The sequence below is a fragment of the Marmota monax genome, unplaced genomic scaffold, assembly GCF_021218885.2.
Source record: "Marmota monax isolate L192 unplaced genomic scaffold, Marmota_monax_Labrador192_F-V1.1 WCK01_AAM20220418_F8-fsc00106, whole genome shotgun sequence".
NCBI classification, from domain to species: Eukaryota; Metazoa; Chordata; class Mammalia; order Rodentia; family Sciuridae; genus Marmota; species Marmota monax.
The window spans coordinates 7,466,169-7,479,263 of NW_026695218.1; the positions used below are offsets into that span (position 1 = coordinate 7,466,169).

Consider the following 13,095-nt stretch of genomic DNA (forward strand, 5'->3'; position numbering starts at 1 on the left):
CGGACAAGGCTGGCCTGCCCTGACCAGCCGACGGTTCAGGGGTGGGGGCAGAAGTCTGTGTGCGTGATTGTGAGTGTGCGTGTGTGCAGGCACACAGGGCCTTCTGAGTGAAGAGTGCGAGGCTATTGTGAAGGCAGTCTGAGGATTCAGGTAGGAAGACTAGATCTGGGGCCAGTGCCAGCCCTTGCAAACACCTGTCCTGAGGCAAGCCTTGGTTTCTCCACTGGAGAAAACACAAGTAATAATAACCTCCCTGCCCCACCCACCCTCAGAAGGATGTTCTAAGGACATATTTGTCATGACTGTCAAGAAATAAGGGAACATCATAATACCAATAACAGTGATTCTGTTAATGAATGAGTGTGAAACTGAATCACAGAGACTGATTGAAATCTTGCTGCAGAGACTGAGTAGAGGGGGCAGGAGGAACGGCCTACCTACTAAGGCCTGGGCAGGCCTGAGGTTAGGGGAGGCTCTTGCCTGGAGAATAGCAAGGGTGGGGGGCTCTAGGTGGAGGGAAGCTAGAGGGGCAGAGCCCTGTAAGGTAACTAGGTAACCTTGTGAGGTAACCAGGAGGAGATGATCACTCCCTCCCTCCTGGGGGCACTGACATGGGGTCCCCTAAGGCAGTGATGGAGAATGGGGGCAGTGTAGGATAAGGAGAGGATACAGGGCACTCCATGTGGGTTCTGGGACAAAGGCTTCTCCCCAGATTTGGGACCTTCTTATTCTTACAATTCTAATGATAATATCAACTAGCAGTTATTACTATTATTACTGTTATTGTTGTTGTTTTATGGTGCTGGGAATCAAATTCAGAGCCTCATGCATGCTAGGCAAGTGTTCTACCACTGACCTCCACCCCCAGCCCACATCAGCTAGAATTATTAAGCACTTACTACATCCTAGCCCTCTCTCAGTGGGCTTTCGAGAGGTCCCCCTGACCACCCCATTAAGAAATCAGCCTCTATCGCTCCCTCTGTCCTCTTAAAGCCTTTCCTATCTTCATTGCAGTTATCAATGTCTGAGATTATTTATCTAGTTGTTTATTGTCTTTCTGCTCCCCTAAAATGTGGTCTCCTTGAAGGCAAGTAAACCCCCTTGCTTACTGCCCTGCATTTGATCTAGCACAGTTCCCAGCACAAAGTTGATGTTCAGGAAGAATTTGTTGAATGAGTGAGTGAATAAATGCTCTCATCGACACCTCCTAACAGGGCAATGAGGTATTATGATGTTCCCATTTTACAGATTTTAAAAGGAAGGCAAAGAAAGTTATGTGGTCTGCTTCCCTTTGCATACTAGGGAAAGGCAGGGCCAGGACAGTCAGGAGAATGGCTGAAGATCCTGGGCCATTTCTACCACGCTGGCTGCCTCTCTGGTGTTCAGGTCACACCACATTATCAGAGTCTCCTGCCCTGCATGGAGATGGGGAAGGAACAGATTTGGGACCTGGCTTGGATGCCTGTATTGTTACAAGGGAGATGGGCAAGACCCACACAGGTCAACAGCAGATGAGACTGAGCCAAGGTGACCTTGAGAGGAGGGGGCACTGTGGGTCCATTAGCAAGGTGGGCTAGTCTCCAAGGAGAGCTGCGCCTGAGCCTGAGAGAGCAGGATAGGGAGGGCTGAGCAGGATGGTGGGCTGTTGTGCGGACACTGAGGAGTCCCGCCTTGCTGAAACAAAGTGCATTCACTGGGGCCCTGGGTGCCCAGCTGAGGACATGATCTCTCTCTGGCTCTAGAAGAGAGCAGAGCCTCTGGGAATATCTGAACAAGGGCATATTGAGTGTTGGGATCAAGAAAATGGCAGCCAGAGCTGGATGTGATGGCACAGTCCTGTGTCCCAGGGGCTCCAGGTTGAGGCAGGAGGATTGCAAGTTCAAAGCCAGCCTCAGCAACTTAGTGAGGCCCTAAGCAAATCAGTGAGACCCTGTCTCTAAGTAAAATATTTAAAAAGGGCTGGGGATGTGGCTCAATGGTAAAGTGCCCCTGGGTTCAATCTCTGGTACCAAAAAAAAAAAAAAAAGCAAGCAACAAAAATAAACAGGAAAACAATCTTTTTTGTGTCCCTGACTCTATCATAAACTGAGGTTGTCTCCAAATACCATTGACTGCAAATACACACAGAGACAGGGGCAAATGAGGTTGGTAGGCTATCTGTCTAGGAGGCCTCTGAATCCTGAGCCTCGGAACTCTGAGGCGGTTTCACCTGGCGCTGGTTGCCGATCGCTCGCACCATCTGGTGAGACAGAACACTTGCTGGACAAGTTAAGCAAAGAAGCTTCGTTAATCACAGATAGGCTTCAAAGGACAATGGAAACTTAGGGCAAGCTGGTCCCCCAAGGCTCAGGGAGGATGGAGTCACATCTGCCTGTGGCTCATGTCACAGCCCAGGGGATGGCTGGGCTAAAATGACAGGGTGTTCTGTGGTAGGCAGAACAAGCAATGGAGCCCAGGCTGTAGCCCTTCCTATCTCAGGATGTTGCCTTTCCAGCACATTCTACAGGTATCCTGAGGACCAAAGCAGAGGAGAGAGAAAGCTGATTTGGCCAAAGCCATGGGGGGGGGGGGCTCTCCTTTGGCAGGAATTTTTGGGAAGGAAACATGGTCTGTGATGCCTTCCCAGTTTGCATCTGTGTTGAGTTTGCAGAAAGTGGTTAGTGTTCCATGGGTTTGGGAACCTAAATTTAGTTTTGGGAGTCACAGGAGGTGGCATGGAGATTATTCTAGTTCTGGACCTCTCCAGCCTGGGATCTGCCTAGTGTCTGGGATGCCACATGGTCTGATTAAATTCAGGGTCCAAAGAAGCCTACCTGGCAGTGAGAGGTTAGCTGTTGGGTGCTTCTGGAAGACTTGCCAGGGGTTGGTCCTTCCCTGGAGCTCCTGGGAGAATCTCTAGGGAGAAGAGAGTCCAGCCCAAATTGCCCCAGTAAAATCAAGAAGAATAAGGCCCAGTGTGTGCCCTCAACAATTTACTGATCTCACACCTACTGCAGGTCTTCGTGGCAGGAGCGGCAGGGCAATGTAGCAGGGTGAGCTGAGACTTCCATTAGGAAAATGAAATCTAGGCCCCTCCTGCTCCACCACTTTCTGCCATTTCAATGTGGTCACAGAGCTTCCCTGGACCTCAGTTTCCCAGCTGGAAAATGAGGACACTACCCCTTCATCACTTTGCTCTTTGGACTTTGCATTTTGCACCATCCGATGCTTTTTGGCTCTTTGCGGGGTGGGTGGGGCTCTGCCATGCACCCCATAGTCTTTAGGTGCAGGGGACTGGTTCAGGGCCTCTACTGAGGAGGCTGCTGGGAGGGGCAGCCCCCACCCTCAGGGAGCTCCGCATGGGTGAGGGAGTCCGGACAGCCAGAGAAAAAAAGACAAAAGAACACTTACAAAGCAGCCTACTTGCAAATTAATGGAGCGCAAACTAAAACTGCGCTCCAAGTGCTGAAGGAATGCACAGCAATGGGGGAGACCAGCTGTTGTGTGGCAGCCGGGACTGGGACCCGACTTGCCTCTGGCCTCACTTTATCCTCTGTAGCAGGAGCACTCAGAGCCAAGGAGCCTGGGCTTCTTGCTAGGGTAAGAGAGAGGTGGGAACTCTGCAAGCTCCACTGTACTTGACTCTTGAGATGAAAAGGGAAAGTCTCAAGTCAGAGGCAGAGGAGCCTCCACGCCTGGCCCAGAGGCTGCTCTCAAGGGGGTGCAGGCAGGAAGGCAAGCAGGTGTCCTCCCCTGCAGCCTTCACCAACCAGAGCTGGGATGAGCCCCCCAGATGGAATCCCCCCATCTCAGAGGCAGGCTCCTGTGCTGATCAGGAGAAGCAGAGCAGGGCTCACTTCTCCCAGACCCTGGGATGCACCTGGAAAATGCACCAGGCTGGGTCTACGCTGGGTGGGGGGTGCCCAGGCCACACCCACAGTGGGTCCCTGAGTCCGCTCCCCCATCTTCCTTCATCCCTGGGATCCGGGTCTTTCCTTTCTCCAGGCATTCGCACATCTCTCCATCTGCATATTTTAACTCCCCCAGCTGCCTTTCCAATCCCTCCCTGCCATTTCCCTCTCCTCCCCTCCCCCGCCCTGCTGTGTTCACTCTGCCTGCTCTGGGCTGGGACTCCTCAGGCTTGGGTTTGGCTGTAGCCTTGGGCTTGCCTCCTTCCTGCATTGAGATAACAGGCCTGGGGCTTCCCAGACTCCCTGCCCAGAGAGACTTAGGCCAGCTGCCCCATGAGAGAGGAGCCCAGCTCACAGCCTACCTGGAAGGGAATCTATGTAGTGTTGTTCCCACCACCTCCCTCAGGAAGTCCCATGGACTGAGCTGTGATCTGCCCCTTCACCTGGTGACCTGCCCCTTCACCTATCAGGGAGGCAGCCACACTCTCCGTGCCCTCAGTGAACCTCAGGCCCGTGCCTCCAGAAAATTCACACCCTCCCATCTCACTACCTGAGCACGAGGCAGTCCCACTGTCCACATCCTGTGTGCTAGTTTGGACAGCAAAGCCTGCGGCCCACCTCATGTTCTACTCCAGAAGTTGATCTGAGCTGGAAGTCACCTAAGGCTGGTGTCAGCCTTGCTGCAGCCCCTCCACGTCTCCTGAGAAGCCAGGGGTCCTTGGGCCAATTACCAGGAAGGTGTGGACTTCACATGACACGAGGGAGAGAAGGGGTGCTAGCCTCCCAGGGGTCTGAACTTGACCCAGGCACCTTAGTTCTGCTCCTCTTGGTCCTGTGGAAATCCCCCTCTCCATAGTTCAATTTAGGCTTAACTTGAAGCTGAAGATCTTAGGGTCTGAGCAGGTGCAGGATCTCACCTCCTTCCTACACATAACATGGGCAATATCTACAGCAATAATGACGCTTACTGAGGGCCAGGCTGGGCTGATCCTTTTACTTGAATAGAATTGATAAATAACTGAATCTTTATTAATACCTAAGGAGAAATATCTGGGGCAGAGTTTCTCAGAAGTGTGTTCTGGCGATCCTCTATTTTAGATTCATGTGGGGTTGTTTAAAATGCAAACTGTCAGGTCTAATACCAACTGAATAAGGACCATGGGATTAAGCAACCCTTGGACGTTTGCTTTTTTAATCAGCTGACCAGAACATTCCAACGCACAGTCAAGTTTGAGAACAGCTGCTCCCAATTTTGTTCAGGGCCAGATGCCCTTGGAATTCTTGATCTAGAAGGCGAGGGTCTTACAGCCCCCTACACTGGGTCTCTGCCCCAGAGGGTCCCTGGTAGTCAGCTTTCCATTACTGTAACAAATACCTGTAATAATCAATTCATAAAGGGAAAGGGTTTACTTTGGCTCGTGGTTTTAGAGGTTTCAGTCCATGGTTGGTGGACCCTGTTGCTCTGGGCCTGTGAGGACACAGCATGTCATGGCAAAAGTACGTGGCAGAGAAAACCTACTCCCTTGTGGCCAGGAATTGAAAAAGAGAAAGAGGAAGGGGTGAGGCTCCCCTTGTCCCTTTTGAGATCACCACCCCAATGACTGGAAGACTTCCCACTAGGCCCAAGTCTTAAAGTTCCTCTACCTCCCTCTAGTTCCAAGCTGGAGACTAAGCCTTTAACACATGAGCCATTAGGGGAACGTAAGACCCAAACTTTAGCAGAGGCCTCTCACCTACCCAGGTGTGCTCCAATGGAGGAGGGGCAAAGCAGCCCTTCACACCAAGAGCTGGCCGTGTGGAGGGCCACGCAGCTACAGCTACGGAGGTCAGATATAGTGCCCACCTAACATCCTCTGGCTAATAGTCCACTCTGCTGGCATCCCTGGGGCCTCCCCACGTGAAGTGTATTGGTCCCCTCTGAAGGGGGAAAGCTCTGACAAACTTGGGATGGTGCACTTGCCAACTGGCATGGCCCCCACTCTGCCTGGGGAGCCCATTCTGTCCTGGAGCTGCAGTACCCCAGGCCTTGGAGGGGACTTTTCTTGCCCATCTCCTGCCCAGAAATCCCACCTCCAAAGTCTGCCATAGGGAGCTGGTGCCAGTTGTGATAAGCTGAGGATGAAATTGGCAAAGGGTCCTGAAGTTGGGAGCCAGGAGCAGCCCAGGGTGACAGCACTTGCCGGGATCAGGAGTGCAGGAAGCAGCCCTGTGGCCTCATACAGAGGTGGCCTTGGGTTTGGGCAAGTCCGTGGCCTTCTCTGGATCCAAGTGATGAGGTGGTCCTCGAGATGGCTTCCGCTCAGTAGAGCAGGACCTCCCCTTCCAGGCTATATGTGTATGTGTGCCCATGTGTGCAGATGCTCTATCTTCTTCCCTGGATGCCACCTACTCCGGTTTGTTTGTTACTTAAGCCTCTGAGGGCAATTTTCCACTCCTGCCAGTCTCCCCAGGGGCAGGGGGCCAATAGCCTTCTCTATTGTCTCCCCCACATGTGACCTTCTTGGCACAGGACTGGCCACATGATGGGTGGGCGCCCCACAAATGCTTGCTTATTGTTTGAGTAGTCAGGGTTCCATCCGAATGTCCTTCAGGCCTGGCCTGTGGGCAGGATAGAGTGACAACGGAAGAGGGCCCCAAAGACAGAATTTTGTTCCATCTATTTAGTTAGAAGCTGATATAGAACCAGGCTGCCCTGTCTCTGAGGAAGAGTGGTGGCTAGTGGCCAGCCCACCCTGTCTTTGGGCCTCATGGGGCTCCTCCTTCCCTCTCCCCCACAGGACGGCTCTCCTGCAGGCGCGCCCCCGGCTGCTTCTACCTGTGCAAAGCCTCGTGTGCCTGGCAGCCTTCGGGCTGGCCCTGCCACTGGCCATCAGCCTCTTCCCACAGATGTCAGAGGTCAGTGGGGGCCTCCAGGGCAGGGAAGGGAGGGGCGCAGTTGGGTCATTTATTAACAAATACTATCCCATGCTGATACCCTAACACTGTGCAAGGGACTGTGGTTAGAAGGGCAAATGGCCCAGGCTCTGACCACGGGAGTTGAAGGTCAAGCAGTCAACACAATGATGTTCAAGTTCAAGGGAGGTTAGGATGGGAGAAATCGGGCTGAATGTAGGAGGAGACAGCAGCTCGGAGTCTGGAGGGAAGTGGCATTTCCCTGGGATCTGGAGGCTGGGCTGGAGCTGGCCAGGTGAGAAGTGGGTCGATGGACACATGGCCTGGGATCAGCCAATGTGAAGATTCTAAGTTGAGGCAGCACATGGGGACTGTTCAAGATGGGATCAAAGAGCTGATCGAGCGCTCTTCAAGAGCTGACCACAGTCTGCAGCACGAGCAGAGAGTGGAGCCAGCTGAGGGAGCCCAGGTAAGTGGCCTGGGGCCAGGTGGTGCTGGGAACTTGGAAGCCAAAGCAGAGAAGCCAATGTCATCCTGAGGGCTAGCCTTAAAGCAGGACCACAGACTCCTGATTTTGAAGGGTCCCCATGCCTGTGTCATGAGTCTGGGTTGGAGCTCTGGAGAAGGAACCATCAGGAGGCTGTGGCGGGCATCCAGTGAGATGATGGCAGCTTGGACCGGGCTGTTGGCAGGGGGCATCAAGAGGAGTGGGGCCTTTGAGAGAGAGCTGGGTGGCCGCTTCATCAGGACTTCATGAAGAACTGCATGTGGTGGGAGGGAAAGGAATCCGGCAGGACGTGTGCCCGGCTTTCTAGTTTCAAAAGCAGAAGGCAGATAGGTGTAGGTGCTACATGAAGAGGGGCTGGCTGGAGGGAGGACACTGAATTGAGTTGGATGACCTCTGGGTGTGAAGAGTCTGTGGAACATGCAAATGGAGGTTCCCTGTGGAAAGTGGTTCTGGAATCAAGGAGAAAGGCCTAGGCAGCAGGGAGAGAAGTAGAGACCACTGGGGTAAAACCAGTACTGGGAGGGGCAGAGCCAGCCACATGGGATCCGGAGTAGGTGAGCAGTCCAAGCCCCATGGGGTTCAGAGTGTCCATTGTCCTTCAGGCAATGGAGACAAACCCTGTCCCCAAGGAGTGGAGCACAGGTGACCTACCTATGGCACCAAGGCCATCATCAGAGGTGAGGCTTGGCACCAGGGAAAAAGAGAAACAGGCACATCACTGTGACAGATGCAGGATCTTGAGAGCTTTTGTTATTTACTTTTCCCTTTTTATAAAGGGAAGGACTGGGGCTGGGTAAATGCAGAACAGAAGCACCCGGAGGAAGCTGAGGACATGGAAAGGAGGAGGATGGGGAGTAAGGCCCATAAAAGGGGGGAGGGGACCCAAGCAGAGACAAGGGGCAGATCTTGGCAGAGGGAGAGCCCCCTGCTCATGTTCGCATGTGGGAGAGGAGTCGGGGGCAGATGCCTTTGGGAGGGAAGATGGGTGGGAAGCCAAGCAGGAGGAGCAGGCCCAATGGGGCCGAGTGAGCCTGGTGTTTGGAGTAACGAGCTCATGAGAAGCAGGGACTGTGGCTGGAGTTTGTGATTTCAGGGTTGACCCTATTTGCGGAGGGCCCCAAGAAGGGTGGTGGGAGGGGTAAGTGTTCCCAGAGGGAATTTGGAGAAGGTGACAATAAGAGACAGGAAGGTGAGGACTGGAGATCTAGGGCCTTGAAGTAGGAGGTAGAGACCCAACTTTAAGGTCCCCAAGGGTCAGAGCTGGAGTTACTGCCCCCACCCCAGCCCCAGAGTCTAGGGAGGATACTATGGCAAGGGTGGGGCTCTTGTTTTATAGGACCCACCAAGGACACACCAGGTGGGATCCTGGTGTGTGAAATGAGCCCCCAGTTCCATCAGGCCTGAAGGGCTTAGCTTTGTTGTGGGGACAGGGACACTCTTCCCACCTGCAGGAAAGCTGAGCTTGGAAAGTCCCAATGGAGTCGAGAACACCAGGTTGCCTAGAAGTCTGAGGACAGAAGGGGGGTACTTTGCAGTGGTCCCTGACATCCATGTCTTGGAGGGTCTGAGCCCAGGCTGTCTAAAGTCTCTGCACATCTCTGTAGTCAGCCTGAACCTGAGATTCTAGGCAAGGGCCGAGTCCCCCGTGTGCCTCTAGCACCATTGTGCCCTGAGCATCAGGGGCTCTGGAAGCTCTGCATGGAGAGGGCCCAGGGCAGGAAAACTCTTGGCACCAGATCAGAGACCATCCCAGCTATATGGATTTCAAGGTCACCCCATTTACCACTGGGAAATGGAGGCCCAGAGCAGCCACAGGGGAAGCCCAAGGTCAGAGGAAACCCTGAAGGTCCACACTTCTGGTGCAGAGAGATGGTCCAAGGTCAGTTGCTCTGGCCTCACAGAGGCTCCAGGCAAAGCCTGGGCTCCACTGTCCCCCAGTGCCTGCTCAAATAAGCACAGAAGTCAGTTCCTCTGTGTGTCTAACCCAAGCCTCTGTGTCTAGATTGGGAAAAAATATCATCACCATATAATAGGTCTCTGTCCCCTGGGGAGGGAGGGTTGCATTGCCTCCAGCAGGATGCAAGCTGTCCTGGGCATCATGGGGTGTTCTGAAGCCTTTCTGTGACCTATCTATGGCACCAAGGCCATCAGCCAATGGCTGAGAGGACCTCATTCCCCCAGTCATCCTCCCAATTAATTCTAACGAGGTGCTTCTTCTACCGTGCAGGGATCATGTCTCATGTCCCAGAAGCCAGTGGGATTTGCCATAATAAGTCTGAACTTGCTTGGGCTGACCCAACTTTGCCAAAAGCCACCAAGGCTGTCAACAGAAGTAATCACTGAAACACTGATTAATTAATTAGGGGACTTGGAAATCGAGTTTAGGAACTGGTTCCTAGGATGGCCGACCTGCGGTGATTGGTGTGGTTTCCAACTCATCAGCCCCAGAGGTTGAGGAAAGAACTTCAATCCCTGCTTCAATTCCTGGGAGAGAGTTTTGTCTGCTCTTTTTGAATTAATATTTTTGCCTATTAAAATAGCACTGAGGGTCAAATTGCAAATAGTAGTGATAGCTACTTTTACCAAACAGCTACTAAAGCAGGCAAAATGCTGGAAACTCCGTGCCTTATTGTATTACCTCCTCCTAATGCTCTTCAAGTTCAAAGTATTATTGATTATCAAGGGATGTTGCCCAGACAGATAGATGTGTGCATCTATAGCTCTGGGGAGAGGTTTGGCTGGAGATATGAAACCTTCTGTACAAGGGGGAAATCAAAGCCTGGGGGAAGGTGAGGTCACTGTGAAGGAAGAAATGTCATCGAGAAAGGGAAGGAGCAGCAAGAGGCGGGGAGAGAGCCCAGGTGGAGTAGATTCATGCAAGCCGAGTACATGGAAGGCAGGGGCTCTGTGCAGAGTGAGCTCTGACTGAGGGTCCTGGAAGGAGCAGAGGAGACTTAGCCATTGTGTGGTGTAGATAGACACTGCAGTCAGGAGGCAAAATGGTAGTCGATTTTCTCTCTTTGTTCAGAAAAATGAGCTCAGGGATGGGCAACTCTGGGAGATCAGCACTGGGTGCTCTGTGAGATGGAGGTTGGGAGCTGGTGAGAGAGCAGCAGTGGTGAGGGAATGTCCACAGCCCAAAGAGGGAAGGTGTGGCCTCCAAGGAGTCCCTGGGTTCAGTGAGTAGAGGGGCCTGGTTGGTCATGGTGGCAATTCTACAAGGTAGGCTCCTATATTCCTTGTATGCAAATGAGAAAACTGAGGCACTTTAAGGTTAAGGACTTTGCCCAAGGTGCACTTTAGTAATGACGGAGCTGTCTTTGTACCCAGGCAGGATTCCCTATCCTTCCTCAGCCTGCCCATACCCCATCATAAAGAGAGGAGGCCAAGTCTCATCATAAAGAGGAGGCCAAGTGTGTGCCCCAGACTACTCACCACTAATTTATCAGCAAGAACATTCCAGTGTCTTCTCCTAGGCCTCCTAGACTTTGTGGGGGAAGTGGTATCCATTTTCACAGGAACCTTCTGGAGTGTGCATCTTTGTTTTCTGACCCTGAGCTGACAAAGGGGTGGGAAGGGTGGGGAAATCTAGAGGAGGGACAGGTGGGACCAGAGACCCCCTGAGGACTTGAGTGTGAGAACTGGAGGATGGGATCTTCCCTCCCTGCAGGGCTGTGATCCTATTGTCCATGCAGGGAGCATGGAGTCTGCCCTGATGGGCCCTGTGACCTGGAGGATGAGGCCACACAATAGGACATTGCCAAGAATCACTTGGCCAGGCTATTCCCAGGCACCAGCAGGCCTATCAGCACGCTAACCCAAGCTCTACCCCATAGACCCCCATACAGGCTGGGTTGCTTTCCCTTTCTGTAACTAGGATGGTCACATAATGGTTCCTAGTCTTAGGGAGCCTCCATTCTGGGGGTGGAACCCAAAATACAGTAAGTCATAAATGTCAACAGGAAGTGGAGCTATGATAAAAAGAAGGCAGAAGGCTGCGCTAGGGTATGTGGGTAATAGGGGCCTCCTGTGTCCAGTGGGGCCTGATTTACGCGGCCTTGTCGGCCCTGCCCTCTCTGGAGATTGCGACTCTGAGTTCCAGGCAAACTCGGTCACCTCCATCCTGCCTCCCCATCCCACTTACACTGGTGCCTCGTTCCCTGGAGGGAGAGTTCCAGGGTCAGTCTGGGCCCAGAGGCTTGGCTGCCATAGGAGGCCGGACCTGCTGATGGTGAATGTCCCTCCAACCCTGACAGGCGGTGTTCCCTACCGGGGAGCGCGTCCAATCCCCCTTAATGAACCTCGTGTCTCCTGAGAGAGAGAAGCAGCACCTTGGCCAAGGCCCCCTCGCCTGTCCCTGCCTGTTTCTGCCTCTATCTTTCTTTGTGCCTCTTTCTCCCTTCCCTGATTCCTCTTGGGCTCTCCTCCCACCCCAGTCCCCTCTCCTTCCCTCACGGCTCCCCCGGGAGCTCTGGGGCTGGGGGACGGGGCTGCACATACAAGCCGGAGCCATTGTTCCACAATCTGTTTTTGTCTTCATCTTGTTGGCAGGCGGCAGGAGAGGAGCGAAAGGTTAATGAGGCACTGTGAACGGGCGGCGGCGGGCGGGCGAGCCAGCGTGGTGACAGGGAACTAATTAGGAGCAGTTTAACAGGAGGAAAAAGTGAAATCTCCTCTTCACCAACTGTCAATAATTAGCTGATTTGGTGAGGTTGAAATGTGTCCACAGAAGAAGTGGGGCCTGTCTGGGGATGAGTGAGGCATGGGGAGTGGGGGGCAGTCAGGGGCTTGGCCCTGTCCCTAGGTGGTATTGGGGCAGGGGCTGACCTGTGTCCTCCAGGTCTGCCCTCTGCCCCGCTGGCTGGCCTCTGTCAGCCTCCACCTTCTAAATGGCCTGAGTCTTAACCTCAAAGACCTCCGTCCCCCCAGCTGTAAGATAAGGTGTTGGAACTAAGTTTCTTCCTGGCCTTATCCCATAGGATTCTGGAAGTGAAAACACAAGACAGGGCTCCCTTTACTAGAATCAGGAGAGCAGTGGTGGTTATGTGACCTAAAGTTCGGTGCTGAGCCCTGCAACATGGGTGTATCCTCTGAGCCATCCTCCAAGGCCAGGTCTGGCTTCCTGAACTGTGCCAAGATGTGAATGGGCAGGGGCCTTAGGCCTGCTTGGGATATGCCCCGTGGTCCCCTGGGTCCTCACTCTACTGCTGTCCTTCCAGCCACTGCAGGGGCCAGTCTAGAGAGAAGGGGAGGGCTCTGGGCTGAGGCTGCTTGTTACAGGAGCCTGGAGGGGACAAGGAGTCAGGTTCACCAGCCAGGAGGATTGTTTCCTGTTTGGCCTGTTTGCACTGTTCCTGTCAGTTGGCTTGTCTTTTGTCAGCTCCTGGCCTTTGACCTTCCCTGACACCTCAGCAGAGGACACCCCGCCCCCTGCTCTTACAGCTTCTGCTGAACACCTTGGCTGGGAGAAGACATGAGAGCCCCCCAGGGCTTCCTGCTCTGAGCCTCCCATGTCAGCCCTGCCAACCCCCAGGCCCCCTCCCTCTCAGTTGAATCCCTCCTCCCTCAGCTCCAGAGGGTCCCCGGACTAGAAGGCATGCTGTGAAGCTCTCTCCATGTCCACAGCACCTTTCACAAGCCATGTCTCACCCTGTCTTCAGCAGGTGGCTCTTAAGAGGCCACCTCCATGCTGCGATGAGGAACCCAAGGGTCACGCTCAGCCACCCCTCCCACACCCTCCCTTGACTCCTTCCTGCCACCCTTACAGCTTGGTGCATCAAGAAAAGAGGTGGCTGAGTGTGATGG

General features: G+C 53.6%; 1 protein-coding gene across 2 annotated transcripts in view; it reads left to right on the forward strand.

The window, feature by feature from the left end:
• Sfxn5 (sideroflexin 5) overlaps positions 1 to 13,095 on the forward strand; it is a 113,996-nt gene that overhangs the window by 88,718 nt on the left and 12,183 nt on the right. For both annotated transcript variants that reach the window (XM_046432375.2, XM_046432377.1), the window contains one exon: positions 6,668 to 6,785. In XM_046432375.2, the coding sequence (XP_046288331.1) occupies positions 6,668 to 6,785 (118 nt within the window). The remainder of the gene's footprint in view (positions 1 to 6,667; positions 6,786 to 13,095) is intronic.